This window comes from Anomaloglossus baeobatrachus, chromosome 3 (genome assembly GCF_048569485.1).
Source record: "Anomaloglossus baeobatrachus isolate aAnoBae1 chromosome 3, aAnoBae1.hap1, whole genome shotgun sequence".
In the NCBI taxonomy this organism is placed as follows: domain Eukaryota; kingdom Metazoa; phylum Chordata; class Amphibia; order Anura; family Aromobatidae; genus Anomaloglossus; species Anomaloglossus baeobatrachus.
The window spans coordinates 164,665,263-164,692,646 of record NC_134355.1 but is presented as its reverse complement, the minus strand read 5'-3'; the positions used below and the strand labels follow the sequence as shown (position 1 = coordinate 164,692,646).

The following is a 27,384-nucleotide window of genomic DNA, read 5'->3' as shown; positions in this document are numbered from 1 at the left end:
TCCGACTCCGGCTCCGACTCCGACTCCTACATATATTGCTTATAGTGAGGTGAAAAATTTATTGTAGTACATGAATATGTGTATGTGAACATCAGACATTTAATAATTTTTATGATACAATAATCAAGATATTTGGATAGAACATAAAATATATTTATTGGAATACAACTTTAGAACACAAAAAACTGTAATAAATTGTAAATATGTAATACACTATGTAATATACAGTAGATTACATATATATCTTGTGTGTGTATATATACACTGTATATATATTATATATATATATATATATATATATATATATATATATATATATATATATATATATATATATATATTTTACATATTTACAATTTATTAGTTTTTTGTGTTCTAAAGTTGTATTCCAATAAATATTTTATGTTCTATCCAAATATCTTGATTATTGTATCATAAAAACAATTAAATGTCTGATGTTCACATTGTACTACAATAAATTTTTCACTTAAATATAAGCATTATACTAAATGTTATTATTTAGTAAAATATTCAGCACATTCTGCATTGCACTCCTGTCCCCAATTTATTATATATTTTAGGAGTCGGAGTCGGTGCATTTTATACCGACTCCGACTCCACCAAAATGAGCTCCGACTCCGACTCCACGACTCCGACTCCGACTCCACAGCCCTGGTAAAAACAAAGTACACATTTGGTATAGCTACTTTAAGAATGACCTATGAACACCATAAAAAAGTGGCAAAACAGGTTGTTTTTTTTTTATCATGCCACTAGAAAATAAAGTGGAATAAATCGTGCTCAAAACATTTGGTATCCACAAGGAGAAAAAGACATTGCACATGTCCGCACAACCCAAGTATATTATCAAAAACCTTTATTCATACACTTATATACAGTAAAACACCATTAAAATCGTGAACCATAAAACCAACAACCTGGCTCCCACAATTGTTACAATGCAGACCGTAAAGTGCCCGTATAATCCATTAATATATTGCCAAAATCAATTATGCCCGCACCCCCCAATTGAGCATGGTATGCAAGTCCCAGCAGAAAAGCAGGTCACATAAATAGCAGTTTGCAACAGTTATAAATGATAACAATCTTATGCAACATAGAATGCTATGCCTGGACGCAAAGAATCACATACACATATATGATGCCACATATGAGGTGTTACCCCAAAGGTACTTGAAAGGGGTCTATGGCTATAAGGCTAATATAAGACCTAAGCCAGTGGCAACAAAAATGAATGCATACAATAATACAGCATGGGCTGCTCAATCCCACACCCAAAGAGCAGCAATGATACACCAGTAGGTTATATCGCCCCCAGGGGAGGGGGGTTAGAGAGGGGGAGGCTATACCTATGAGGCTATAGACCGGGAGGAGCAGACCGTGGCAAGGCACGTGGGTGCACCAGGGTTCCCACGCGTATCGCCGCCGCTGCGGCTTCGTCAGGGAAAGAAAGTGTAAGCATACTGAGTTTGAGGGGTATTTAAGGTAAAGTAAGGTCAGTCACCTGTGTCATGACGCTGGCGCAGGCGCGGTCCGGACCGTGTGTGTCATCAGTGGCGCATGCGCAGAAGGACATGGACGGCGAGTCAACTGGGTCATGAGAGCGCAAGATGCTGTGCCTGTAAGCGCATGCGTGGAGGCTCGACATACAAAAGAGGCGCACTGTCGCGCCGTTGTGCAGCACAGCTGGTACCCCCGTCACATTCACATGAGATAACATGAGATAACATTGTGCTTAAGGATCCATACATAACATACAAGTCTGTACTGCGGGCACGATCTATGTAGTGCCACACGATGAAGCGATCGATACCACTATCCCATATGTATGTAATGAGTACTGTGCTGTTATACAGCAAGGCAAATGCCCCCACTGTTGATGCGAACCATCAAGATCACCCAGTATGGATGCTATTGATATCATCAAATAACCTTAGTGAGTTGGTAGAACGGGGTAGGGAAGAGGGGACGGAAGGGGGGGGGGAAGAGGGGGACGGAGGAAGGGGGGGGGGGGTGGGGGGGAAGGGGAAGAAGAACCTCTAGCTGAGAACCATATAATTTAAGCAGGATCAACCTGTAAACACCAATGTCAATATGTGGTCCCACATTGTCCTGGTGTGTATTTAAATCTGTGTGTTCGTCCAACTATAAAGCATGACCAATAATGCTCAGAATTATACTGAAGGCCAACGAAACACACAGAACCAAATGCCTTTTATCTTATATCTCATAGGTATAGAAAATATCTCCCAACGGAGGACTCTGTAGATATATGTATAGACAATTATGTATGCGATATCCAGGGGACAATGCATACCGCACGCACAATACATATATATTATACAGTATTAGCCCATGAGAATGTGCATGGAGAGGGGGGGGGGGGGGGGGAAAGGGGGGGGGGGAGGGGGGGGGGAGGGGAGGAGAAGGGGAGGGAAAAGAGGGGGGAGGTGGGGGGAAGAGGGGGGGGGGAGGGGGAGGGGGAGGAGGGAGGAGGGGGGTGAGGGAAGAAGGAAGAATGATGCATGACCGAGGCTCTCCAATAGAAGTGCATGGAGTCCTTACTTATCATGTTAGAAGTCCATTTAGAGGGATCCAAGGGAAGAAGGAGGTCAAAGGACAACCCAGCCTGAATTTATGTCGTGATCAGATCACAAGGCCCTAAAGGGTAACCACCGCAGCAAACGTCTCTAAGAGGGTCAATATAGTCCAGAAAGAAATCTCCAATGCTGCAATCATGTTATCCTATGTCGGCGTCTTGTTAGCTCCCTAAGGAGTGTATTCCATTGGATAAGAGTCATAGTTATCTGTGCCTAGCCATGGGCCGCGGCAAGGTGTCCAGAGTGGCAATCAAATGCCAAAATTGTAAAGTAGACCAACAACAGTAACCATCCAGATGATAACAGGGCCAAGCAGTCCAGTGGTGGCAACAGGTCCTAATTTCCTCAAGGGTATCCATGTGCCGATTCGGAATCCAAGAAGACCAAAGAAACAGAGGAACTCCAGTAATTTAAATGACAATCTGTGATGGGACCGGAACCACCGAGGTATCCAACGAAGAACTCTAGGACAGGCATATAGAAAAGGTCACTGTTATAAACATATACATGCCCATCCAGACATCTGTAACCACATGGTGTCTATACCAATAAATCCTCCCACCCTGATGATAAGGAGCGATCTAAAACAGCTCCAAAATCAATAGAAAGCCATACCTGCGTGTAGTGAATTAGCCCAGGAATCCTGTGAACAGCAACTCCTCATTTAGGCCTGATGGAGAGACAGAATGCAAATTAAAAATCCACTTGGATTCCTGTTGTAACAGCCATCTATGGCATGTGCCACCTCTGCCATTTCCGAAGTATTTTTGCAACCCAAAAATGCGTGTGCCCGACGTACTGCTCCGATGGTATGTCATAAAGTGGGAGGCCACTGGGGTGATGGTTTTACCCTTTCTTATATCCGATGGTGCGAGATTGATCGTCGAAAAATGTTTTTGGATCCTCTTACGAAGCTCCTGTGTTGTCTGTCCCACATATACTAAATTGCACGGGCAAATCAAGCAGTAGACTACATTCCGCGTTTTGCAATTTATGTATCCAGTGAGGGCATAATCCTTGTTGTCATATGGGTTGTTAAAAACATTAGATGTAGGCAACATGTGGCTACAGATATTACATTCGCCACATGGAAAAGATCCTTTTAGGACCACACCACGATTGAGCCTAGTCATAGGTCTCACCAAATGGCTCCTTGTGATGAGATCCCTCAAATTCGGGGCCCGTCGGGCTGTGATCTGAGGGCGCTGATGTACCATATCTGATGTCTGTGTATCTAAAGTTAGCACAGACCAACGATCCTGTAGTATGCTCCTAATTTCCCCCCACTGATCGTTAAAGGTGGTAATAAACCTCACCTTTCCATCAGTGCGCTTAGGGGTGGTCTTGATCAGGGAAGCTTGTGTCTCAGATGAAGCCCGTTGGTATGCCTTGGACAGCACTCTCCTGGGATATCCACGGGAACGGAACCTATTGGTAAGTAGAACCGCCTGTTGGTAAAAATCTTGGTCGTTTGAACAATTTCGTCTCACACGAAGGTACTGACCCGTTGGCACTCCATTTTTCACGTGTTGTGTATGGAAGCTGTGGAATTCTAACAGACTGTTAGTAGCTGTCTGCTTTCTGTATAGGGTCGTCATCAAATGGTCCCCCTTAGTTGAAACAAGCAAATCCAAGAAGGGCACTGTAGAGGATGAAATCTGATGAGTCAAGAAGATGTTATAGGAGTTCTCATTCAACATTGCAATGAACTCATCACATTCCTCTTTAGACCCTGACCATATAAAGAATATGTCATCGATGTATCTGTATCAATGACTCACCTTGCTGCAAAAAGTGTCTAGTACAGAAACCTGTGTGGCCTCCCACCAACCCAAAAATAGGTTGGCGAAGGCCGGCGCACAGCGGACCCCCATTGCAACGCCCGAGACTTGTCTGTAAAAGTTTCTATCAAATAGAAAATAATTGTGCTTGAGCACAAAGTCCAGTAGATCTATGAGGAAAGAATCATGCATGCGGTCCGAGCGTACCTGATTATCCAGAAAATAAGAGACCGCATGCATGCCATCCTCATGCCCTATGTTGGAATATAGGGACTCTACATCGCAGGTTACCAATAGTGCCTGCGATGGGAGTGTGACCTTCCTACAGATATCTATAAAACTGGAAGTGTCTTGCACAAAAGATGGCAACCGAGTGGTCATGGGCTGCAAAAAGAAGTCTACATAGATACTCGCCTTCTCGCCCAAGCTGCCTATACTGGCAACGATGGGTCTTCCCGGTGGTGAGGTGATAGATTTATGAACTTTTGGCAGCATGTAGAAGGTCGGGATAATGGGATGCTCAACCCACATGAATGCTTTCTCATCTGTAGAAATGATGCCAACTTGATGCGCCCTGTCCAACAGGCGATGGAGTCTTGTCATAAAGGAGGCAGTGGGATCAGACGGCAACCTGCTATAATAAGCTGGATTATTGAGTTGCCTATAGGCCTCATCCAAATACATGTTTATAGGCCAGATCACCACATTGCCTCCTTTATCCGCTTCCTTGATAACCAGATGGCTATTAGTTTTTAAACTGTTGATAGCCTTTCTCTCCAACACAGTGAGATTGGGGGCCCTAGGATTACCTACCGGCAATTTCAAAAAATCATTTTTGACCAATTCAAAAAATAATTTAATGGAAGGTGCTATTGAGAAGTATGCTTACACTTTCTTTCCCTGACGAAGCCGCAGCGGCGGCGATACGCGTGGGAACCCTGGTGCACCCACGTGCCTTGCCACGGTCTGCTCCTCCCGGTCTATAGCCTCATAGGTATAGCCTCCCCCTCTCTAACCCCCCTCCCCTGGGGGCGATATAACCTACTGGTGTATCATTGCTGCTCTTTGGGTGTGGGATTGAGCAGCCCATGCTGTATTATTGTATGCATTCATTTTTGTTGCCACTGGCTTAGGTCTTATATTAGCCTTATAGCCATAGACCCCTTTCAAGTACCTTTGGGGTAACACCTCATATGTGGCATCATATATGTGTATGTGATTCTTTGCGTCCAGGCATAGCATTCTATGTTGCATAAGATTGTTATCATTTATAACTGTTGCAAACTGCTATTTATGTGACCTGCTTTTCTGCTGGGACTTGCATACCATGCTCAATTGGGGGGTGCGGGCATAATTGATTTTGGCAATATATTAATGGATTATACGGGCACTTTACGGTCTGCATTGTAACAATTGTGGGAGCCAGGTTGTTGGTTTTATGGTTCACGATTTTAATGGTGTTTTACTGTATATAAGTGTATGAATAAAGGTTTTTGATAATATACTTGGGTTGTGCGGACATGTGCAATGTCTTTTTCTCCTTGTGGCTACTATCTATTCCATTGCATTCCAGCACCCTTTTGACTATATATGCAAATGCTGTTGTGGTGCACTCCTCCCCTCCTCTTCTTGCAAAACATTTGGTATCACTGAAGGTCATCTTGTCCTGCAAAAAAAAGCCCCTACTTGGCTCCGTCCGTATAAAAATAAAAAAAACTATAGCTTTCAGAATATAGCAATGCAAAAAAAAATTATTTTTTTCCTAAAATGTTTGTGTAAAAGCGGCAAAACATAAATGTGGTATCACTGTAATAGTACTGGCCTGAAGAATAAAGCAGTGAAATCACTTATACTGCATAGTGAATGTTGAAAAAAATAAAAGCAATTCCTGACCTGCTGTTCATTTTTCCATTCTTCCTCCCAAAGATCGCAGTAAGGCTATGTCCGCATGTTGCTTTTTACCTGCTTTTTACCTGCTTTTTTGCTGCTTTTTCAACTGCAGCGTTTAATGCCAAAATGGTTGTGTTCTGCTTTTCAAGCAAAGTCTATGGGAATTTGGGTTTCTTGTCCGCACTATGCAGTTCAAACTGCAGCCTTTTTGTTGCAGAACTTTGGACAAAAACCCAGCTTTGCAGTGCGAAACCCAAATGGCAAAAACAATTGACATGTGAATTGTTTTTGCCATTTGGGTTTTGCACTGCAAAGCTGAGTTTTTGACCAAAGTTCTGCAACAAAAAGGCAGCATTTTGAACATCATAGTGCGGACAAGAAACCCAAATTCCCATAGACTTTGCTTGAAAAGCAGAACACAACCATTTTGGCATTAAACGCTGCAGTTGAAAAAGCAGCAAAAAAGCAGGTAAAAAGCAACGTGCGGACATAGCCTAAGGGTCAGGTCACATTTATCCTGCGCTTTACTCTCAACACTTACATCAGGATTTCCATGTAAATCTCTGAAATCTGAGGTTCAGACAGTGCCTCTGACAGACGATTCCCTGTAATGAACAAAGGCAGTCACCTTGGACACAGTCTGTGCTATGATCCAGTAGTATCCATTTCTTCAGCGCTGCATAAGTGTGGTCGAAAACAGTATTGTGCATTTCTGAAAAGGAAAATGCTGAACAGAGTCCAGAGTAACTGCTGCCTCATTATAGTGAATGGATCCCTCTGGGGTGTCATGTGAATCCTGTCAGTCAGATTTGGATGGAAACACTAATAGAAGTGTAGAGCACAGGATAAATGTGATCCAAAATTTTATGTAAAATGTGCCCAATAAAAGCTTCAACTCAATCCACATAAAAAGCATCTTTACATACGCCCATCATATGTAACCGAAAATAAAGGGGGCTTCCATGTTACTGGCAGCACAGAGGCTCAGGAAAGTGCTATCCCCTTTTCCTCCACCCAAGAAAAAAGGAATACAACAAAATTAGCTCTCTGAAACCCAAATGCCCTGCTCCTTTCTCAGTCCCACAGTGTGTCCAAACCACATTTCTATAGTGGTGAAAGCCCGCTTAATTTACGGAGTTAATGTCTCCAGAAGCGTGAGTTGTTCACAATGTATGAGCACTACAATGTATAGGGCACTACAATGGCAGATTTGCAATTTTAACTCTGCAACATCTATTCATGCTTGTTTCTGGAAAATACCCATGGAGTAAAAATCATTACATCGGTAGATAAATTCCTAGAGGGGTGCAATCTCCAAAATGGGGTCATGTGAGGGGGAATTCTGTTTTTCTTTGTCGCTCCATTGGGAGACCCAGACAATTGGGTGTATAGCTATGCCTCCGGAGGCCACACAAAGTATTACACTAAAAGTGTAAAGCCCCTCCCCTTCTGCCTATACACCCCCCGTGCTCCCACGGGCTCCTAAGTTTTCATGCTTTGTGCGAAGGAGGCAGACATCCACGCATAGCTCCACAGCTTAGTCAGCAGCAGCTGCTGACTATGTCGGATGGAAGAAAAGAGGGCCCATAACAGGGCCCCCAGCATGCTCCCTTCTCACCCCACTCTTGTCGGCGGTGTTAAGGTTGAGGTATCCATTGCGAGTACGGAGGCTGGAGCCCACATGCTGTTTTCCTTCCCCATCCCCTTTAGGGCTCTGGGTGAAGTGGGATCCTAATCGGTCTCCAGGCACTGAGACCGTGCTCCATCCACAGCTCCTGGGGACTCTGCTGGATAAGGAGCCGAGTATCGTCAGGGACAAGGCCCTGCTACTTTGAGGTACTCTGTGTCCCCGTGGGGACCGCTCACAGAAACACTCCAGCATTTCTGGGTGTGTTAGTGCGCCGGGGACCGCAGTGCTGACCGTGCTTGTGCCATCACACACTGCAGCGTGGCTGGGTGTGTTAGTTTACTGGGGACTACCGCGCTGACCGCGCGCTGCCATTTCACACTGCAGCGCGGCTGGGAATGTTAGTACGCCGGGGACTACCGCGCTCATACGCCGGCCGCGCTTATAACTTTAGTCCCCGGCTTTTGCGGCCTAGTCTCACTCTTTTCCCGCCCCCAGGCCTGCCAGTCAGGGGAAGGGCAGGACGCTGTACAGGACGTCAGCACTGGGGCTGGAACATGCTTTGCATACTCCACCCCCCTCACTGTGCACAGTGGGGCACCAGATTCCCGCACTTTTTAGGGGGGCGGTGGTCACACGGCCCCCTCCTCTCCTCAGGACGCCGGCAGCCATTCCTGTCAGCTCTTCTGACGCTGGAGAGGGGAGACAAGCTCGGGGAGACCCAGGCAGGGATTCTGGTGACCACACAACCGCTTTGAGCGGGCGGTAAGCAGCACCTGAGGTGCTGGCCCCACTAGTGCAGAAGTGTACTTATAGATTATGTGATTATAGGCTATACTTTACACTGTATGGTGCACGGTTGATTTTTGGCTATATACCCTCCTGGATTGCTCAGAGGAGACAACAGCATGTTGTCCACAAGAAGCAAGGGTGCCAAAGCACAGGCTTACTATGCTGCCTGCGCCGCATGTACGGCTATACTACAGGCAGGTTCCACTGACCCTCATTGTGTGCAATGCTCGGCCCCTGTAGCACTTACTTAGCCGGAGCCTCTGCTAAGGGTGGCCCAGGGGGAACCACCTGCTAACACTGTCCAGGTGACAGGGACGGAGTTTGCAGTTTTTACTGAAAGACTTTCTGAGACTATGGCTAAGATATTAGAAGCCTTGCAGTCCAGACCGGTATCTCAGACCATGGGCACTGTGGAATCATTGCTCCCTGGTCCCCCTCAGTTGGAACAACAATGTCCTCCCGGGGTGTCTCATAGATCCCAGGGTGAGGTCTCTGACACGGACCGCAGCCCCAGACCGCCTAAGCGAGCTCGCTGGGAAATTCCCTCGACATCATCACATTGTTCAGGGTCTCAGCGGGAGGACTCTCTGTATGATGAAGCGGAGGTAGCTGATCAGGATTCTGATCCTGAGGCCGCTCTCAATCTTGATACTCCTGATGGGGACGCCATAGTGAATGATCTTATCGCGTCCATCAATCAAATGTTGGATATTTCTCCCTCAGCTCCTCCAGTAGAGGAGTCAGCTTCTCAGCAGGAGAAATTCCGTTTCAGGTTTCCCAAGCGTACAACGAGTATGTTTCTGGACCACTCTGACTTCAGAGAGGCAGTCCAGAAACACAGAGCTTGTCCAGATAAGCGTTTTTCCAAGCGCCTTAAGGATACACGTTATCCCTTCCCCCCCTGACGTGGTCAAGGGCTGGACTCAGTGTCCCAAGGTGGATCCTCCAATCTCCAGACTGGCGGCTAGATCCATAGTTGCAGTTGAAGATGGGGCTTCACTCAAGGATGCCACTGACAGACAGATGGAGCTCTGGTTGAAATCCATCTATGAAGCTATCGGCGCGTCTTTTGCTCCAGCATTCGCAGCCGTATGGGCACTCCAAGCTATCTCAGCGGGTCAAGCGCAAATTGACGCACTCACACGTACGTCTGCGCAGCAGGTGGCGTCGATAACCTCTCAAACGTCGGCATTTGCGTCCTACGCTATTAATGCTGTCCTGGACTCTGCGAGCCGTACGGCGGTTGCAGTCGACAATTCGGTGGCAATACGCAGGGCCTTGTGGCTACCGGAATGTAAGGCAGATTCGGCTTCCAAAAAGTGCTTAACCAGTTTGCCATTTTCTGGCGACCGTTTGTTTGGTGAGAGATTGGATGAAATCATCAAACAATCCAAGGGAAAGGAAACATCCTTACCCCAGGCCAAACCAAACACACCCCAACAGAGGAGGGGACAGTCGAGGTTTCGGTCCTTTCGGGGTGCGGGCAGGTCCCAATTCTCCTCGTCCAAAAGGCCTCAGAAGGATCAGAGGAACTCCGATTCATGGCGGTCTAAGTCACGCCCTAAAAAGACCGCCGGAGGTGCCGCTACCAAGGCGGCTTCCTCATGACTTACGGCCTCCTCACACCGCATCCTCGGTCGGTGGCAGGCTCTCCCGCTTTTGCGACACCTGGCTGCCACAGGTAAAAGACCGTTGGGTGAGAGACATTTTGTCTCACGGTTACAGGATAGAGTTCAGCTCTCGTCCTCCGACTATTCTTCAGAAGATCTCCGCCTCCCGAGTGAGCCGATGCTCTTCTGCAGGCGGTGGGAACTCTGAAGGCAGAAGGAGTGGTGGTCCCGGTTCCTCTTCAGCAACAGGGTCACGGTTTTTACTCCAACCTGTTTGTGGTTCCAAAGAAGGACTGGTCTTTCCGTCCTGTCCTGGACCTAAAACTGCTCAACAAACACGTAAAGACCAGGCGGTTCCGGATGGAATCCCTCCGCTCCGTCATCGCCTCAATGTCCCAAGGAGATTTCCTTGCATCGATCGATATCAAAGATGCTTATCTCCACGTACCGATTGCTCCAGAGCATCAGCGCTTCCTGCGCTTCGCCATAGGAGACGAACACCTTCAGTTCGCGGCACTGCCGTTCGGCCTGGCGACAGCCCCACGGGTTTTCACCAAGGTCATGGCTACAGTAGTTGCGGTCCTCCACTCTCAGGGTCACTCGGTGATACCTTACTTAGACGATCTGCTGGTCAAGGCACCCTCTCAAGAGGCATGCCAACACAGCCTCAACGTTACTCTGGAGACTCTCCAGAGTTTCGGGTGGATCATCAATTTTCCAAAGTCAAATCTGACACCGGTCCAATCGCTGACATATCTTGGCATGGAGTTTCATACTCTCTCAGCGATAGTGAAGCTTCCGCTGAACAAACAGCGGTCACTGCAGACAGGGTTGCAATCTCTCCTTCAAGGTCAGTCACACCCCTTGAGGCGCCTCATGCACTTCCTGGGGAAGATGGTGGCAGCAATGGAGGCAGTCCCTTTCGCGCAGTTTCACCTGCGTCCTCTTCAATGGGACATCCTACGCAAATGGGACAGGAAGCCGACGTCCCTCGACAGGAACGTCTCCCTCTCTCAGGCAACCAAAGCTTCCCTTCGGTGGTGGCTTCTTCCCACTTCATTATCGAAGGGGAAATCCTTCCTACCCCCATCCTGGGCGGTGGTCACGACGGACGCGAGTCTGTCAGGGTGGGGAGCAGTCTTTCTCCACCACAGGGCTCAGGGTACGTGGACTCAGCAAGAGTCCTCACTTCAGATCAATGTTCTGGAGATCAGGGCAGTGTATCTTGCCCTAAAAGCGTTCCAGCAGTGGCTGGAAGGCAAGCAGATCCGAATTCAGTCGGACAACTCCACAGCGGTGGCTTACATCAACCACCAAGGCGGAACACGCAGTCGGCAAGCCTTCCAGGAAGTCCGGCGGATTTTGATGTGGGTGGAAGCCACGGCCTCCACCATCTCCGCAGTTCACATCCCGGGCGTGGAAAACTGGGAAGCAGACTTTCTCAGTCGCCAGGGCATGGACGCAGGGGAATGGTCCCTTCACCCGGACGTGTTTCAGGAGATCTGTTGCCGCTGGGGGATGCTGGACGTCGACCTAATGGCGTCCCGGCACAACAACAAGGTCACGGCATTCATGGCACGATCTCACGATCACAGAGCTCTGGCGGCAGACGCCTTAGTTCAGGATTGGTCGCAGTTTCAACTCCCTTATGTGTTTCCTCCTCTGGCACTGTTGCCCAGAGTGTTACGCAAGATCAGGGCCGACTGCCGTCGCGCCATCCTGGTCGCTCCAGACTGGCCGAGGAGGTCGTGGTACCCGGATCTGTGGCATCTCACGGTCGGCCAACCGTGGGCACTACCAGACCGACCAGACTTGCTGTCTCAGGGTTCGTTTTTCCATCTGAATTCTGCGGCCCTCAACCTGACTGTGTGGCCATTGAGTCCTGGATGTTAGCGTCTTCAGGATTATCTCAAGAGGTCATTGCCACTATGAGACAGGCTAGGAAACCAACGTCCGCGAAGATCTACCACAGGACGTGGAAAATATTCCTGTCGTGGTGCTCTGCTCAGGGTTTTTCTCCCTGGCCATTTGCCTTGCCCACTTTTCTGTCCTTTCTTCAATCCGGATTGGAAAAGGGTTTGTCGCTCGGCTCCCTTAAGGGACAAGTCTCTGCGCTCGCTGTGTTTTTTCAGAAGCGCCTGACCAGACTTCCACAGGTACGCACGTTCCTGCAGGGGGTTTGTCACATCGTCCCTCCTTACAAGCGTCCGTTAGAACCCTGGGATCTGAACAGGGTGCTGATGGTTCTTCAGAAACCACCGTTCGAGCCAATGAGGGATATTTCTCTCGCACGCCTTTCGCAGAAAGTGGTTTTCCTAGTAGCAGTCACTTCACTTCGGAGAGTGTCTGAGCTAGCAGCGTTGTCATGCAAAGCCCCTTTCCTGGTGTTTCACCAGGACAAGGTGGTTCTGCGTCCGGTTCTGGAATTTCTCCCTAAGGTGGTATCCCCTTTTCTTCAGCGCTCTATTGGGAGACCCAGACGATTGGGGTATAGCTACTGCCCTCCGGAGGCCACACAAAGCACTACACTAAAAAGTGCAAGGCCCCTCCCCCTCTGGCTATACCCCCCCGTGGTATCACGGGTTCTCCAGTTTTAGCTTTGTGTGCGAAGGAGGTCAGACATCCATGCATAGCTCCACAGATTTTAGTCAGCAGTAGCTGCTGACTATTTCGGATGGAAGAAAAGAGGACACATATAGTGTCCCCAGCATGCTCCCTTCTCACCCCTGGATGGTGTTGTAAGGTTGAGGTACCTATTGCTGGTACGGAGGCTGGAGCCCACATGCTGCTTTCCTTCCACATCCCCCTGAGGGGCTCTGAGGAAGTGGGATCCTGCCGGCCTCAAAGCTCTGACGCCGGGCTCCATCCACAGACCCATTTGAACCTGCTGGATACGGAGCTGGAGTACCGTTCAGGGACATGGCCCTGCACCATTACAGGTACTCTGTGTCCCCGTACACACAGGCACAGCACACTCCAGACTTGCTGGGTGTGCTAGTGCGCCGGGGACAGTAAAGGGTTACAGTCACTGCAGCTTTGCTGAGTGACTTTGTGTTTTGGGAACTACCGCGCCGGACGCTCCGGGAGCGGCGGCGCGGCTGGGACTTGTAGTTCGCCGGGGACTGGGCGCCGACCGCGCTTTTACGGCGGCGGCGCTTATAACTCCAGTCCCCGGCTTCTGCGGCCTAGTGCCGCTTCGTTCCCGCCCCCTCCCTGTCACTCAGGGAAGGGGACAGGCGCTGAGCAATCAGCAGCGCCGAGGGCTGGAGCCTTTTTACATGCTCCAGCCCTCTCACTGCACTCTGTCGGACGCCGGATTCCCGCTCTGCCTTGGGGGCACGCCCACGGCCCGCCCCTACTCACACGAGCTGGGGAAGAAGCCTGCAGCCATTACTGCAGAGCTCGGGGCACCAAGGCAGGACAGTGGCGATCATACACCCGCTTATAGGCGGGCGGTAAGAGGCACAATATAACTGCAGTGTATACATGTGTTGTTTTTAACTACATAGGTCGCTATATGCCCGCTTGGGGAGCGACACATCAGCAGCAGGAAAGCAGGTGTGCTAAAGCACAGGCTTTCTAGGCTGCTTGTTTTGCACGACTGAAGTGTTCATTTGTGTTTATGCTTATGTGCTATACATTGCACTGTACAGTCGCTAGTCTTAGCTATATTCTTCTGGAATGGCTAGACTACAGCAGCAGAAAACCAAGGGTGCTGGGGCACAGGTTTTTTTCTATGCTGCTTGTATTGCATGGGCTGCAGTGTGCATTTGTACTTGTGCTTGTATGCTATACATTGCACTGTATGGTCACTCTTCTGGGCTATATTCCCCTAGATGACCAGTCTACAGCAGCAGAAGAGCAGAGGTGCCAGGGCACAGGCTTCTATGCTGCTTGGATTGCATGTGCTGCAGTGTTCATTTGTACTTGTGCTTGTATGCTATACATTGCACTGTAGGGTCACTCTTCTGGGCTATATTCCCCTAGATGACTAGTATACAGCAGCAGAAGAGCAGGGGTGCCAGGGCACAGGCTTCTATGCTGCTTGTATTGCTTGTGCTGCATGGTCATTTGTACTTTATGCCTGTATGCTATACATTGCAATGTACGGTCACCAATCTTGGCTATATACTTCTAGATAGCTAGTCGGCAGCGGCAAAAAAGCAACACAGTTTTCAGTGCTGTTTTTACTACATGGGATGCTGTTCATGACACCGTCCCATTGTGTGCATGCTCCCCTGTAGCACGTCGTCTGCCGGGGTCTCTAGCACTTCGTCTGCCGGGGCTCTACTAGTTGTGGCCAAAGAAACCTCCTGTCAACCCTGTCCATGGACAGAGACGGAGTAGTCATAATATAGAGACTTGCACCCATGGGCAATCTACTTGAACAAAAGGCAGCTCTTCAGGGCTTTGATACTGACATCGCTCTCAATCCGGATACACCGGGTGGTGACGCCATACGGAATGATCCTATACCGTCCACCAATGGAAGGTTGGATCTTTCTCCCTCAGCTCCCCCAGTGGAGATAGGAGACGAACAGGAGAAGTTCCTTTTCAGTGTCTCACGCAGATATTGAGTATTTTTCTGGCCACGCTGACTTCAGAGAAGCAGTCCAGGAACACCACGCTTACCAGATAAGCGTCTTCTCCAAACGTTTTTAGGATACACGTTATCCCTTTTTTCCCCTGACGTGGTCAGCGCTGGACCCAGGGTCCAAAGGTGGATTCTCCAATCTCCAGGCTTGCATATAGAGCCATAGTTGCACTGGAGATGGGGCTTCACTTCAAGATGCCATTCACAGACAGATGGACTCTGGTTGAAATCTGTCTAGGAGGCTATCGGCGTGTCGGTTGCTCCGGCATCCACAGCCGTATTGGCAACCTAACCTTTTCTTCTTGCGCAGCTGACCTTGAGCAGGGACATCTGTACCGCAGAGGCGTCCGTAACCCCGCAATGTCTGCACTGCGACTTACCCTGTTAATGCTGTCCTAAAAGTACAGTCGAGGTTTCGGTCCTTCCCAAGCTCCGGCAGGTCCCAATTGTCCTCGTGCAAAAGGGCTACAAAACCTCAGACGGGCTCAGATTCCGGCCGGGCTCAATCTCGCCCAAGGAAGGCAGTCGGAGGAACCGCTACCAAGGCGGTCTCCTCAGGACTCTCAGCTCTCTCTCTCTCTCTCCGCATCCGCGGTTGATGGCAGACTCCCCCGCCTTTGGCGACATTTAGCTGCCACAGGTCACAGACCGGTGGGTGACGGACATTGTGCTCACGTGCACAGGACAGTGTTCTGTTCTCGTCCTCCGACTCCATTCTTCAGAACGGCCCCACCTCTCCACCGAGCAGATGCCCTGCTGCAGGCGGTGGACGCTCTAAGAGCAGAAGGAGTGGTGATCCCTGTCCCCCCTCAGGAACGAGGGCGAGGGTTTGTACTCCAATCTCTTTGTGGCTCCAAACATGGACGGTTCCTTCCGTCCTGTTCTGGTTCTGAAACTGCTCAACGAGCATGCGAACGCCAGGCGGTTCCGGATGGGATCCCTCCGATCCGTCATTGCCTCAATGTCTCGAGGAGACTTCCTTGCCTCAACAGACATCAAAGATGCCTATCTCCACGTGCCAATTGCTACGGAGCACCAACGTTTTTCTACGTTTTGTGATAGGAGACGAACATCTTCTGTTCGTAGCTCTGCCATTCAGTCTGGCGACAGCCCCACGGGTGGGCACCAAGGTCATGGCAGCAGTGGTAGCAGTCTTGCACTCTCACGGACACCCGGTGATTCCGTACTTGGACGATCTACTCGTCAAAGCAACCTCCCTCGAGGCATGCCAACGCAGCCTGAATGTTACGCTGGAGACTCTCCAGACTTTCGGGTGGATCATCAATTTGGCAAGGTCAAATCTGTCTCCGACTCAATCACTAACGTATCTCGGCATGGAGTTTCATACTCTATCAGCCATAGTGAAGCTTCCGCTGAACCAGCAGCGTTCACTGCGGACAGAGGTGCAGTCTCTCCTTCAAGGCCAGTCGCACCCCTTAAGGCGCCTCATGCACTTCCTAAGGAAGATGGTGGCAGCCATCGAGGCAGTTCTCTTTGCGCAGTTTCATCTGCGCCAACGGCAATGGGACATTCTCCGCCAATGGAATGGGCAGTCAACCTCCCTGGACGGGAAGTCTCCCTTTCCCTGACGGCCGAGGACTCTCTGCAATAGTGGCTTATTCCCACCTCATTGCCATAGCCCCCATCCTGGGCAGTGGTCACGACAGATACGAGTCTGTCAGGGTGGGGAGCAGTTTGTCTCCGCCACATGGCTCAGGGGACGTGGACTCAGCAGGAGTCCACCCTTCAGTTCGATGTGCTGGAAATCGGGGCAGGGTATCTTACCCTATTAGCTTTCCAAAAGTGGCTAGAAGGGAGCAGATCCGAATCCAGTCGGACATCTCCACAGCGGTGGCATACATCAACCACCAAGGAGGGACACGCAGTCAGCAGCCTTCCAGGAAGTCCGGCGAATCCTCATGTGGGTGGAGGACACAGCATCCACCATATCCGCAGTTCACATCCCGGGCGTAGAAAACTGGGAAGCAGGCTTCCTCAGTCGCCAGGGCATGGACGCGGGGGAATGGTCCCTTCACCCGGACGTGTTTCAGGAAATCTGTTGCCGCTGGGGGGGGGGCCGGACGTCGACCTAATGGCGTCTCGGCACACCAACAAGGTCCCGGCATTTATGGCACGATCGCGCGATCACAGAGCTCTGGCGGCAGACGCCTTAGTGCAAGATTGGTCGCAGTTCCGGCTCACATATGTGTTTCCACCTCTGGCACTCTTGCCCAGAGTACTGCGCAAAAATCAGATCCGATTGCAGCCGCGTCATACTCGTCGCACCAGACTGGCCGAGGAGATCGTGGTACCCGGATCTGTGGCATCTCACGGTCGGCCGACCGGGGTCACTACCAGACCGACCAGACTTACTGTCTCAAGGGCCGTTTTCTCCATCGGAATTCTGCGGCCCTGAACCTGACTGTGTGGCTTGTGTGTCCTGGATCCTAGCGTCTTCAGGATTATCCCAAGGGGTCGTTGCCACCATGAGACAGGCTAGGAAGCCCACGTCTGCTAAGATCTACCACAGAACGTGGAAGGTTTTCTTAATCTGGTGCTCTACTCAGGGAGTGTCTCCCTGGCCATTTGCATTGCCTATCTTTCTTTCCTTCCTACAATAGGAGTTAGAAAAGGGCTTGTCGCTAGACTCCCTCAAAGGGCAAGTCTCAGCACTATCCGTGTTTTTTCAGAAGCGTCTAGCACGTCTTTCTAAGGTGCGCACGTTCCCGCAGGGGGTTTGTCATATCGTACCGCCGTATAAGCGGCCGTTGGATCCATGGGATCTGAACAGGGTTCTAGTTGCTCTCCAGAAGCCGCCTTTCGAGCCTCTGAAGGAAGTTTCCTTTTCTCGCCTGTCACAGAAGGTGGCGTTTCTCGTTGCGATCACATCGCTTCGGCGAGTGTCTGAGCTGGCAGCTCTGTCATCCAAGGCTCCCTTCCTGGTGTTTTCACCAGGACAAGGTAGTGCTGCGCATCATTCCGGAGTTTCTCCCTAAGATAGTATCCTCGTTTCATCTTAATCAGGATATCTCCTTACCGTCCTTTTGCACTCATCCGGTTCACCGGTATGAGAATGATTTACGTTTGCTAGATCTGGTGAGAGCACTCAGAATCTACATTTCACGCACGGCGCCCGTACGCCGTTCCGATGCCCTTGTCGCTGGTACGCGCAAGAGGTTGCAGGCTTCTAAAGCCACCCTGGCTCGATGGATCAAAGAACCAATTCTGGAAGCCTACCGTTTTGCAGGGCTTCCGGTTCTTTCAGGGCTGAAAGCCCATTCAACCAGAGCCGTGAGTGCGTCCTGGGCGCTACGACACCAGGCTTCGGCTCAACAGGTGTGCCAGGCAGCTACCTGGTCGAGTCTGCACACTTTCACCAAACATTATCAGGTGCATACCTATGCTTCGGCGGATGCCAGCTTAGGTAGAAGAGTCCTGCAGGCGGCAGTGACATCCCCGTAGGGGAGGGCTGTTTTGCAGCTCTAACATGAGGTATCTCTTTACCCACCCAGGGACAGCTTTTGGACGTCCCAATCGTCTGGGTCTCCCAATAGAGCGCTGAAGAAGAAGGGAATTTTGTTACTTACCGTAAATTCCTTTTCTTCTAGCTCTTATTGGGAGACCCAGCACCCGCCCTGTTGTCCTTCGGGATTTCTTGGTTGTTTGCGGGTACACATGTTGTTCATGTTGAACGGTTTTTCAGTTCTCCGACGTTATTCGGAGTTAATTTGTTTAAACCAGTTATTGGCTTCCTCCTTCTTGCTTTGGCACTAAAACTGGAGAACCCGTGATACCACGGGGGGGTATAGCCAGAGGGGGAGGGGCCTTGCACTTTTTAGTGTAGTGCTTTGTGTGGCCTCCGGAGGGCAGTAGCTATACCCCAATCGTCTGGGTCTCCCAATAAGAGCTAGAAGAAAAGGAATTTACGGTAAGTAACAAAATTCCCTTCTTCATCTCAACCAGGATATCTCCTTACCCTCTTTTTGTCCTCATCCAGTTCACCAATGTGAAAAGGATTTGCACTTGTTAGATCTGGTGAGAGCACTCAGACTCTACATTTCTCGTACGGCGCCCCTGCGCCGCTCGGATGCACTCTTTGTCCTTGTCGCTGGCCAGCGTAAAGGGACACAAGCTTCCAAATCAACCCTGGTTCGGTGGATCAAGGAACCAATTCTCGAAGCTTATCGTTCCTCGGGGCTTCCGGTTCCCTCAGGGCTGAAGGCCCATTCTACCAGGGCCGTGAGAGCGTCCTGGGCCTTGCGGCACCAGGCTACGGCTCAGCAGGTGTGTCAGGCAGCTACCTGGTCGAGCCTGCACACTTTCACGAAACACTATCAGGTGCATACCTATGCTTCGGCAGATGCCAGCCTAGGTAGGCGAGTCCTTCAGGCGGCGGTTGCCCACCTGTAGGACGGAGCCGTTACGGCTCTATTATGAGGTATTATTTACCCACCCAGGGACTGCTTTTGGACGTCCCAATTGTCTGGGTCTCCCAATGGAGCGACAAAGAAGAAGGGAATTTTGTTTACTTACCGTAAATTCCTTTTCTTCTAGCTCCAATTGGGAGACCCAGCACCCGCCCCTGTTCCCTTCGGGCTGTTGTTCTTTGTGTACACATGTTGTTCATGTTGAATGGTTTCAGTTCTCCGATATTCCTTCGGATTGAATTTATTTTAAACCAATTTATAATCTTTTCCTCCTTCTTGCTTTTGCACCAAAACTGAGGAGCCCGTGATGCACGGGGGGTGTATAGGCAGAAGGGGAGGGGCTTTACACTTTTAGTGTAATACTTTGTGTGGCCTCCGGAGGCATAGCCTATACACCCAATTGTCTGGGTCTCCCAATTGGAGCTAGAAGAAAAGGAATTTACTGTAAGTAAACAAAATTCCCTTCTTCTTACGCTTATGGGCTCTGTGTATAGAGTCTGCAGACTATTGTACCAAAATTTGTACCCTGAGCCAAATATCGCAAATCTCCCCCCCCCCCCCCCTCCCTCGTTTTGCCGTGGGGCTAAGAAGCATTGTACAGCCACATGTGAGGTTTTGACACGTTCAGCAGAATTGACACATTCTGGTGGCATTTTTACCAGTTTTCCTGTGTGAAAATGTAAAATCTGGGGCTAAAACAATTTTTTTTTTTTTTTTTTGGTAAAATAATTTCTCTTGACCACCCTATGGTATAAAAAAAGGCAAAATGGTCACTACACCCCTAGATGATGAAATCTTTGAGAGGTGTAATTTCACCAAATTTTCAATATTTTTAAAAACGCAAAAAACATATCGTCCTAAGATTAGCACTAACATGACGTACAATTTGTCATGAAAAACGATCTCAATCACTGGGATCTGTGGAAGCGTTGCAGATTTATTGCCACATATAGTGATGCTGGTTAGAAATGAACAAATTGGCCTGGTCAGAAAGGTGGAAAACGACCTTAGGGGGTGAATTGTTAAAGTGGAGATTGCCACAGCCATAACAGGGACTGTTCAGCGTTTGTTATAGCTGTGAAAATGGCCTCGAACATCTCGATGGGGACAGCCCCTCAGTGTGAGAAGCGCTGGCCTACATCACCAGTGCGTACTAAGCGAGGACTGCTAAGGGCACGAGGATGACCATTCTGAGTGCCAGTGTCTCTTTAAAGGGAGCCAATCACCAGGATTTTCCTATATAAGCTAAAGCCAGTGCTATATGGCACTATCAGGCTGATTCTCTACAGACCTGTAGTGGTCAGCTCGGATGTTTAGGTTTTGAAATCCAAGATAGTAAAGTTTATAAAATGAGCAGCTTCTTCAGTGACAGCAGCTGAGGATCAGATAATAGCAGGAAGGGGGGGTGGGGGGTGGTATTCAGTTATCTCCTCCCACTGTTAGAATTGGCATAAGTATTATACAATCGATTTAACTTTTCACTAGCAGGACGTGTGAGGTCATACCCATGTGACCAGAAGGGGCGGGGCCTCAGCAAAAAGAAATGTTGCTTCCTGGTATCAGCTTTGTTGGCTGAGGCCCCGCCCCTTTCTGGTCACATGGGTATGGCCTCACCATAGGTCCTGCTAGGGAAAAGTTAAATCGATTGTGTAATACTTTTGCTGATTCTAACAGGGGGAGGGGATAACTATGAATACCCCCCAGATAGTACCTGATCCTCAGCTGCTGTCACTCAAGAAGATGCCAATTTTCTAAACTTTATTGGATTTCAAAACCTAAACATCCGAGCCGACCACTACAGGTGTATATATAGACTGAGCCTGATAGTGCCAGTATAGCACTGGCTTTAGGTTATATAGGAAAATCCTAGTGATTGGTTCCCTTTAGTGACCTGCTTTACTTTGTCAGCAGCTTCACTATCCATTCATATGTCTGTTTTTTACAGAAAGTGCACTGTTCTCTTAAACTCACTTTACAATGTCTGCAAGCCATTAAAGGGTTTTTGGTATTGTGCACCTCCCCCCACCATTTCCCTTTAGTCTATTGCTTGGTCTCCTCCATGGTTCCTTATTCTTTTGTGCAGCGCTGATGTGATGAAAGCGCTGCAGACAGTTGCGGAGCTCCGGGCTCTGCCTGAGTTTATGTATGAACCTCTGAGCTCCCTGGATGTAGTGCTGTTGATCTAACGTCAGTGCTGCAGACAGTAATTGAGACTAAAAGCCATGATGGAAATGTTGTTTTGTTTGTTTTTTTTTGTTTTTTTTTAAGACTTGTTGGTTGATAGGACAATTCTTCCTAAATTTGGGTAAACCCCTTAAATCTTTGGTGCTTTTCAAAAAGATGTTAACCTTCAATTGCATCTGCTTTACATTCTGTCACTCTCTTCACAGGAACAAGAGGCCAGAAAGGAAGAACACACCGCTACACGGGACTCTTCTCTCTTTCGGATCCCCCTCTCGTCGGTTCAGAAGGTAGCCAGTGCAGTCTGCTGTGTCTCCAAGAAGAAAAGTACTAAAAAGATCAAGCCATGTCCCTCACACAGTCGTTACTCAGAGTTTATACAGGTAAGACTTTAAACGTCAAATTCTAGTAATTGTGATCAAGAAGACATGACTTGTATTCACTGCATGGTGTAAGAAAGGTAAAGGGGTTTCCCAATTTTTGATAGCCTCTATAGAAAAAAAAACCTGTTTTTGAGGACACTCTATCAATCAGGATAGTGGGGAGTCACATGAGTTCTCAAGGTGTCTGCTTAACTGTTAAAAACCTGCTGACAGCTGCTCTTTATCATGTAATCTGAAGACTGCCTGCTGTAAGGGTTAATACTCAGATTATAGCCCTGCAGGTCTTGTCTCAGTGTGTTATTATCTGCAATATTTAAGCTTCCCTGCTCTTTCATTAGTCTGACTGAGGAGTCAAACTCCGCCCCTTCTGTGATTAGCAGCTTCTGTTTATGGAAATGTACACTGTAAACCTGTTGTGGCCAAGGGCAGCTTTCCCAGCTCTGCTACATACGAGAAATAAAATATTTAATTACATCAGAACGACTGCACCCAGTAAACTAAGTGATACATCATTAGATTCAGGATCTCTTTGCCTACATCCTGCTGCTTTCAGATGAGGTAACAAAAGCCTGCTACAGATTCCCTTTAAGGCTAAAAACTTCAGCGTAAGGCTCTTATACATCTACTGAAGTGTTGTTGGGTAGCTGAGGGGGGGGGGGCAGTACAGCTGCGGAGGCTGTGATGTGGTAAGTCACATGCACAGCCGGCATCTTGAGTGCTATGAATGACTGCCCAGCATTCATTGCTTACACACCAGGGCCTTTGGCAGCAGGGGATCTGGGGAAATGGATGCTGTGGTGACAAATGAGGCGTTAGGGTTTATTATGCCAGATTCTGGCAGTTTATGGGGTATTAAAGAGTGAGATTCTTCTGTACTAAGTAACTCTTAATTATGTTGTGTCCTACGGTTCTGATGTTCTTTCTGCTTTTCCTGACAGGTTGGAAGAACACTGGTAAATGACCAAAGCCTGAAAGTGTGTATAGTGTGCAGCTCTCCTGCCAAGTACGACTCCTACCAGCACAGGGCCCAATGTACCAGGGACAGTTGTCAGCTGGACTTCTGCACACTTTGCAATTGTAAATATCATTTTTCCAAAGACTGTGCAACCAACAAAGCTCCAAATCACAGATTCTTATCCGAGCCACTTCCCGGGAGTAAGAAGAGCAAACAGAATTTGGGAAGGCTGTAATGTTTATGAAAAAAGACCTGTCAAATGCATTCTACTGGAATCACAAAAGCAAACTTTTTATTTCACATAGTGCATTTTATCCTGTTTCTAAAAGAAAAACCCGCAGTATTGTTGATTGGCAAAGTATTGCCCAAATGTATACGGGTGCCTGGGATTAACAACCAAATTTTTTTTTTTCCTCCCCCTGCGCATGTAGTAGGTTAACTGTGCCTGAAAGTTTACAGCAGAGTATATAGTGATTAATTGGACATGTAAAAGACTCCTATAATGGGAATATATAGGGTGTCTAATACCTCATATAAACCGGTTAAAGACACCTTGGAAAATGCCCCCACCTTGCGTTCTGGCGGACCAATTGTTAGCGCTCCTGGAATTTGCTGGTTTTAGCCCCAGATTGCTGGTATATATATTTTTATAGGATTTTTAGATTTTATTTGATCTTAAAGTTATATTTATATATTTTTTTTTGTATAATTGGCAAAAAAACTAAACTTTTTGAATCTTGAGATATAAAAATGGTGTAAGATTCCTTACAAAATATCAAGATTTTAATGTTTGCCACTTTTATGAGTTTTTGACACAATCTGCTTTTGTATAGATCTGTAAATATGTCAATGTCTGTCAGCGTCTTGTTACTGTTGTATATATTTACGTGTGCAATATTTATTTGCACTAAGTTGAATAAATTATTATAAATTTATGTGATTTAATTTTGGGCATGACTGAATAAATTATTCTTGCTATAAATGCCTGGTGAGTGCAGCGCATGAGTGATGGGTTAGTTTTGTACGTTACAGCTGACCTCCCACGTCGGTGATCAGAGACCACCCTGATCATGAGAGCGAGGACCCTAGTTACTAGTAACTGTAGTGTCTGTGGTCTGACAGAAGGATTGGGATGCTGGTTGCTGAATTTGTCCTATGCATGTGAAGTGGGCTGATTTGGTTTTCATGATAGTTGCTAGAGCCTAATAAATGTGAACCTGTGATGGCACGCTGCCCGGCCACATGGCTGGGGCATGCAGCACATATTGTGACAGCCAATATGTAGGGAAAGCCAAAAGGCAGTGAAGAAAGATGGTTCCACAAACAACTTTCACACTTTCATTGTGCCACATCAGTCGTGTGACTGATGCAACAGATGCGTTGCAGGCAGATGGTGGCACAATTGATGTGACTGATGCTGCAAAAAAAATGGATGTTTTTTTATTTATTTATTTTTTTTTTTTTTTTTTTTACTGTTTGGCTGGGCAATTAGCTGATTGCTCACAAAAGCTGGGCGATCAGCTGGTTTCCCGGCAGTCGGCTTTTGTCAGCGATCAGCTGGCTTTTATGAGCGATCAGCCAGCGGCCGGCTATTGTGAGCAATCAACTGATCGTTTTGCCGCCGGCCAATCAGCTGATCTTCATAAAAGCTGGCCGCCGCCAAAGAGAGATTCCCAGGACATTGATTTCACACTAACACTGAGCATGCTCAGTGTGAAACAACGCAATTCGTCACTAAAAAAAGTTGCATTCTATCTGGCCGGCGCTCAGTTAAAAATAACGATGCAGCATCGGCCGGCGGATGCAATGCAGACACAGTAGTCACAATCCATCGTCCATACAAGTCTATGGGAAACAGCGCAAGCCGTTAACGGATTGCGCTGTTTTCCAAAGCGGCGGATTGTGACTAACGCAAGTGTGAAAGTACCCTTAATTGCCCAATAAAGGTGTGCTCTACTCTTCACCTGCAGCCATGTTTCAGATCAGTGAATATCAGAGGAAGAAAGTATTAGGGCTCGTGCGCATGTGACTGCTGAATATTCTGCAGCGATTTGACAGCACATGTGCGTGTCAAATTGCTGCAGAAACTCTGCATAATGGATGCAGTGTTTCTGTACAAAAAAGCTGATTTCATGCGCTCGGGATGCTGTCCCCACCATAGAGTGGGAGCTGCATCCAGAACGCACGGAATAATTAACATGCTCATTTTATGAACGCACGGATTTTGGTAATTTTAGCACCCAAATCGCTGCGTTCATAAAAACATTGTGCATGATACGTGCTCTCAATCTTCATAGATTGTGCAGGGGACGCAGGACGCATGCATTTACGCTGCAGTGCTATACACAGCGTAAATGCATGCAATTATGCAATGTGCGCACACAGCCTTAGAGGGGGAGGCATCATAGGAACTGGCAATTGTCAGGTAGCCATATGGATATACAGCATGGTTTTCCTTTAGATGGACTTAAAAGGTAAAGTGTTGCTTTTTTTATTTTTGAATTAATAGTGATTATGAAATTGTTTTTAATACAAAAATAAATTCACTGTTTATTTAGTTTATATTTACCGTAATTTAGTTTTACTGAAGCACTGGGGGCTGCCATGTTGGATTTGCTCACCACTCTGCCGCTCTCAACCGCTACTACACACCGCTAGGACACGCGCTCCCCATGAATTATACTTTCCTCAGTCAGGCACTTGAGCAGTGTAGAAAGCTGCACCAGCAATGGTCAATAGCAGGATCCAGGTGATGAAGATGCCCTGCAAGAGCGACAATCTATTGAAACTAAATGCTACTTTTTCTAGGAATATGGACTAAAAATCCTCTACAAGGCTCCATTTTTATTTATTTATTTTTTTTTTCCCCAGGCAGAAGCCAATCTGCACCTTCCAAGTTACTGCTTATATCCCCCCATCTATACTTGATTAACAGTGTGTATGTGCACTTGAAATCTTCCCATTAGGGTAAGGCTGTGTGCGCACGTCTGCGTATTGCATGCATTTAAGCTGCATATTATACTGCAGCATAAAGCACAAGCTATGAAGATTGTGTATAATCCATCTGCACGTTGCGTTTGAGAGCGCAGTGATTTGCATGCTGAAATTTTGATCCAAATTGCTTTGTTCAAAAAAAACTTTCATGCACTTTGGATGCAGCTCCTGCTCTGTCTATGGGAGAGGCAGCATCCCGAGCACATGAAATGGGCATCTATTCTGCAGCAATTTGAATCACATATGAGCTGTCAAATCGCTGCAGAATTTTCTGCAGTGACACGACGCAACGTGCGCACAAGCCCTTAAGCTGAACAGAATACTGCCATTATAAAGTATGTGAAGAAGCAATGTCCACGTGAAGGCAATCAGCACCAGTGCAGCCAGGTATGCAGAACCTGGGATCCTAGCAGGCAGAATGGTTTTGAACTCAGATGTGATAGGAGGTGCTGTAAAGTGGGCTATTATCCTGATATACAGTTGGGTCCAGAAATATTTGGACAGTGACACAAGTTTTGTTATTTTTAGCTGTTTACAAAAACATGTTCAGAAATACAATTATATATAACTAGAAGGTGGCCCGATTCTACGCATCGGGTATTCTAGAATTTACGTATTGTGTAGTTTATGTATGATTTTTGTTATATATATGTGCGGTATGTGCGTATATTTGTGTGTGCAGCGTTGTCTGTGTGTGGGTGTCTGTGTAGGGCAGTTGTTTGTGGTTTCCAGTGTGTGTGTGTGGTGTGTTGTGCAGTGCGCGCGCGCGCGTGTGTGTGTGTTGGGGGGAGGTGTGCACTCTCCATCGTGCTCCATCCCCTATGCTGCGCACCCCCCATCGTGCTACATCTCCCATCCTGCGCACTCCCAAACGTGCTCCATCCGCCATGCTGCGCACTCCTAAACGTGCTCCATCCGCGATGCTGCGCACTCCGTATCGTGCTCCATTCCCCATGCTGCGCACTCCCCATCGTGCTCCATCCGCCACGCTGCGCACTCCCCATCGTGCTCCATCTCCCATGCTGCGCACTCGTAAACGTGCTCCATCCGCCATGCTGCGCACTCCCAAATGTGCTCCATCCACCATGCTGCGCACTCCCAAACGTGCTCCATCCGCCATACTCCACACTCCCCATCGTGCTCCATGCCCCATGCAGCGCACCCCCCATCGTGCTCTATCCCTTATGCTGCGCACCCCCCATCGTGCTCCATCATCCATGCTGCGCACTCCCAAACGTGCTCCATCCGCCATGCTGGGCACTCCCTATCGTGCTCCATCCGCCATGCTGCGCACTCCCAAACGTGCTCCATCCGCCATGCTGGGCACTCCCCATCGTGCTCCATCCCCCATGCAGTGCACTCCCTATCGTGCTCCATCCCCTATGCTGCGCACCCCCCATCGTGCTCCATCTCCCATGCTGCGCACTCCCAAACGTGGTCCATCCGCCATGCTGCGCACTCCCAAACATGCTCCATCCGCCATACTCCGCACTCGCCATCGTGCTCCATCCGCCATGCTGCGCACTCCC

At 48.3% G+C, this 27,384-nt stretch overlaps 1 protein-coding gene across 1 annotated transcript in view; it reads left to right on the top strand.

Annotated features, from left to right (window-relative positions):
* FBXO5 (F-box protein 5) overlaps positions 1-23,769 on the top strand; it is a 43,194-nt gene extending 19,425 nt beyond the window's left edge. Inside the window, 2 exon segments of the mRNA XM_075338165.1 lie at positions 21,733-21,906; positions 22,845-23,769. Coding sequence (XP_075194280.1) covers positions 21,733-21,906; positions 22,845-23,096 — 426 coding nt within the window. The 3' untranslated portion in view covers positions 23,097-23,769.
* Positions 23,770-27,384: the final 3,615 nt, after the last annotated feature.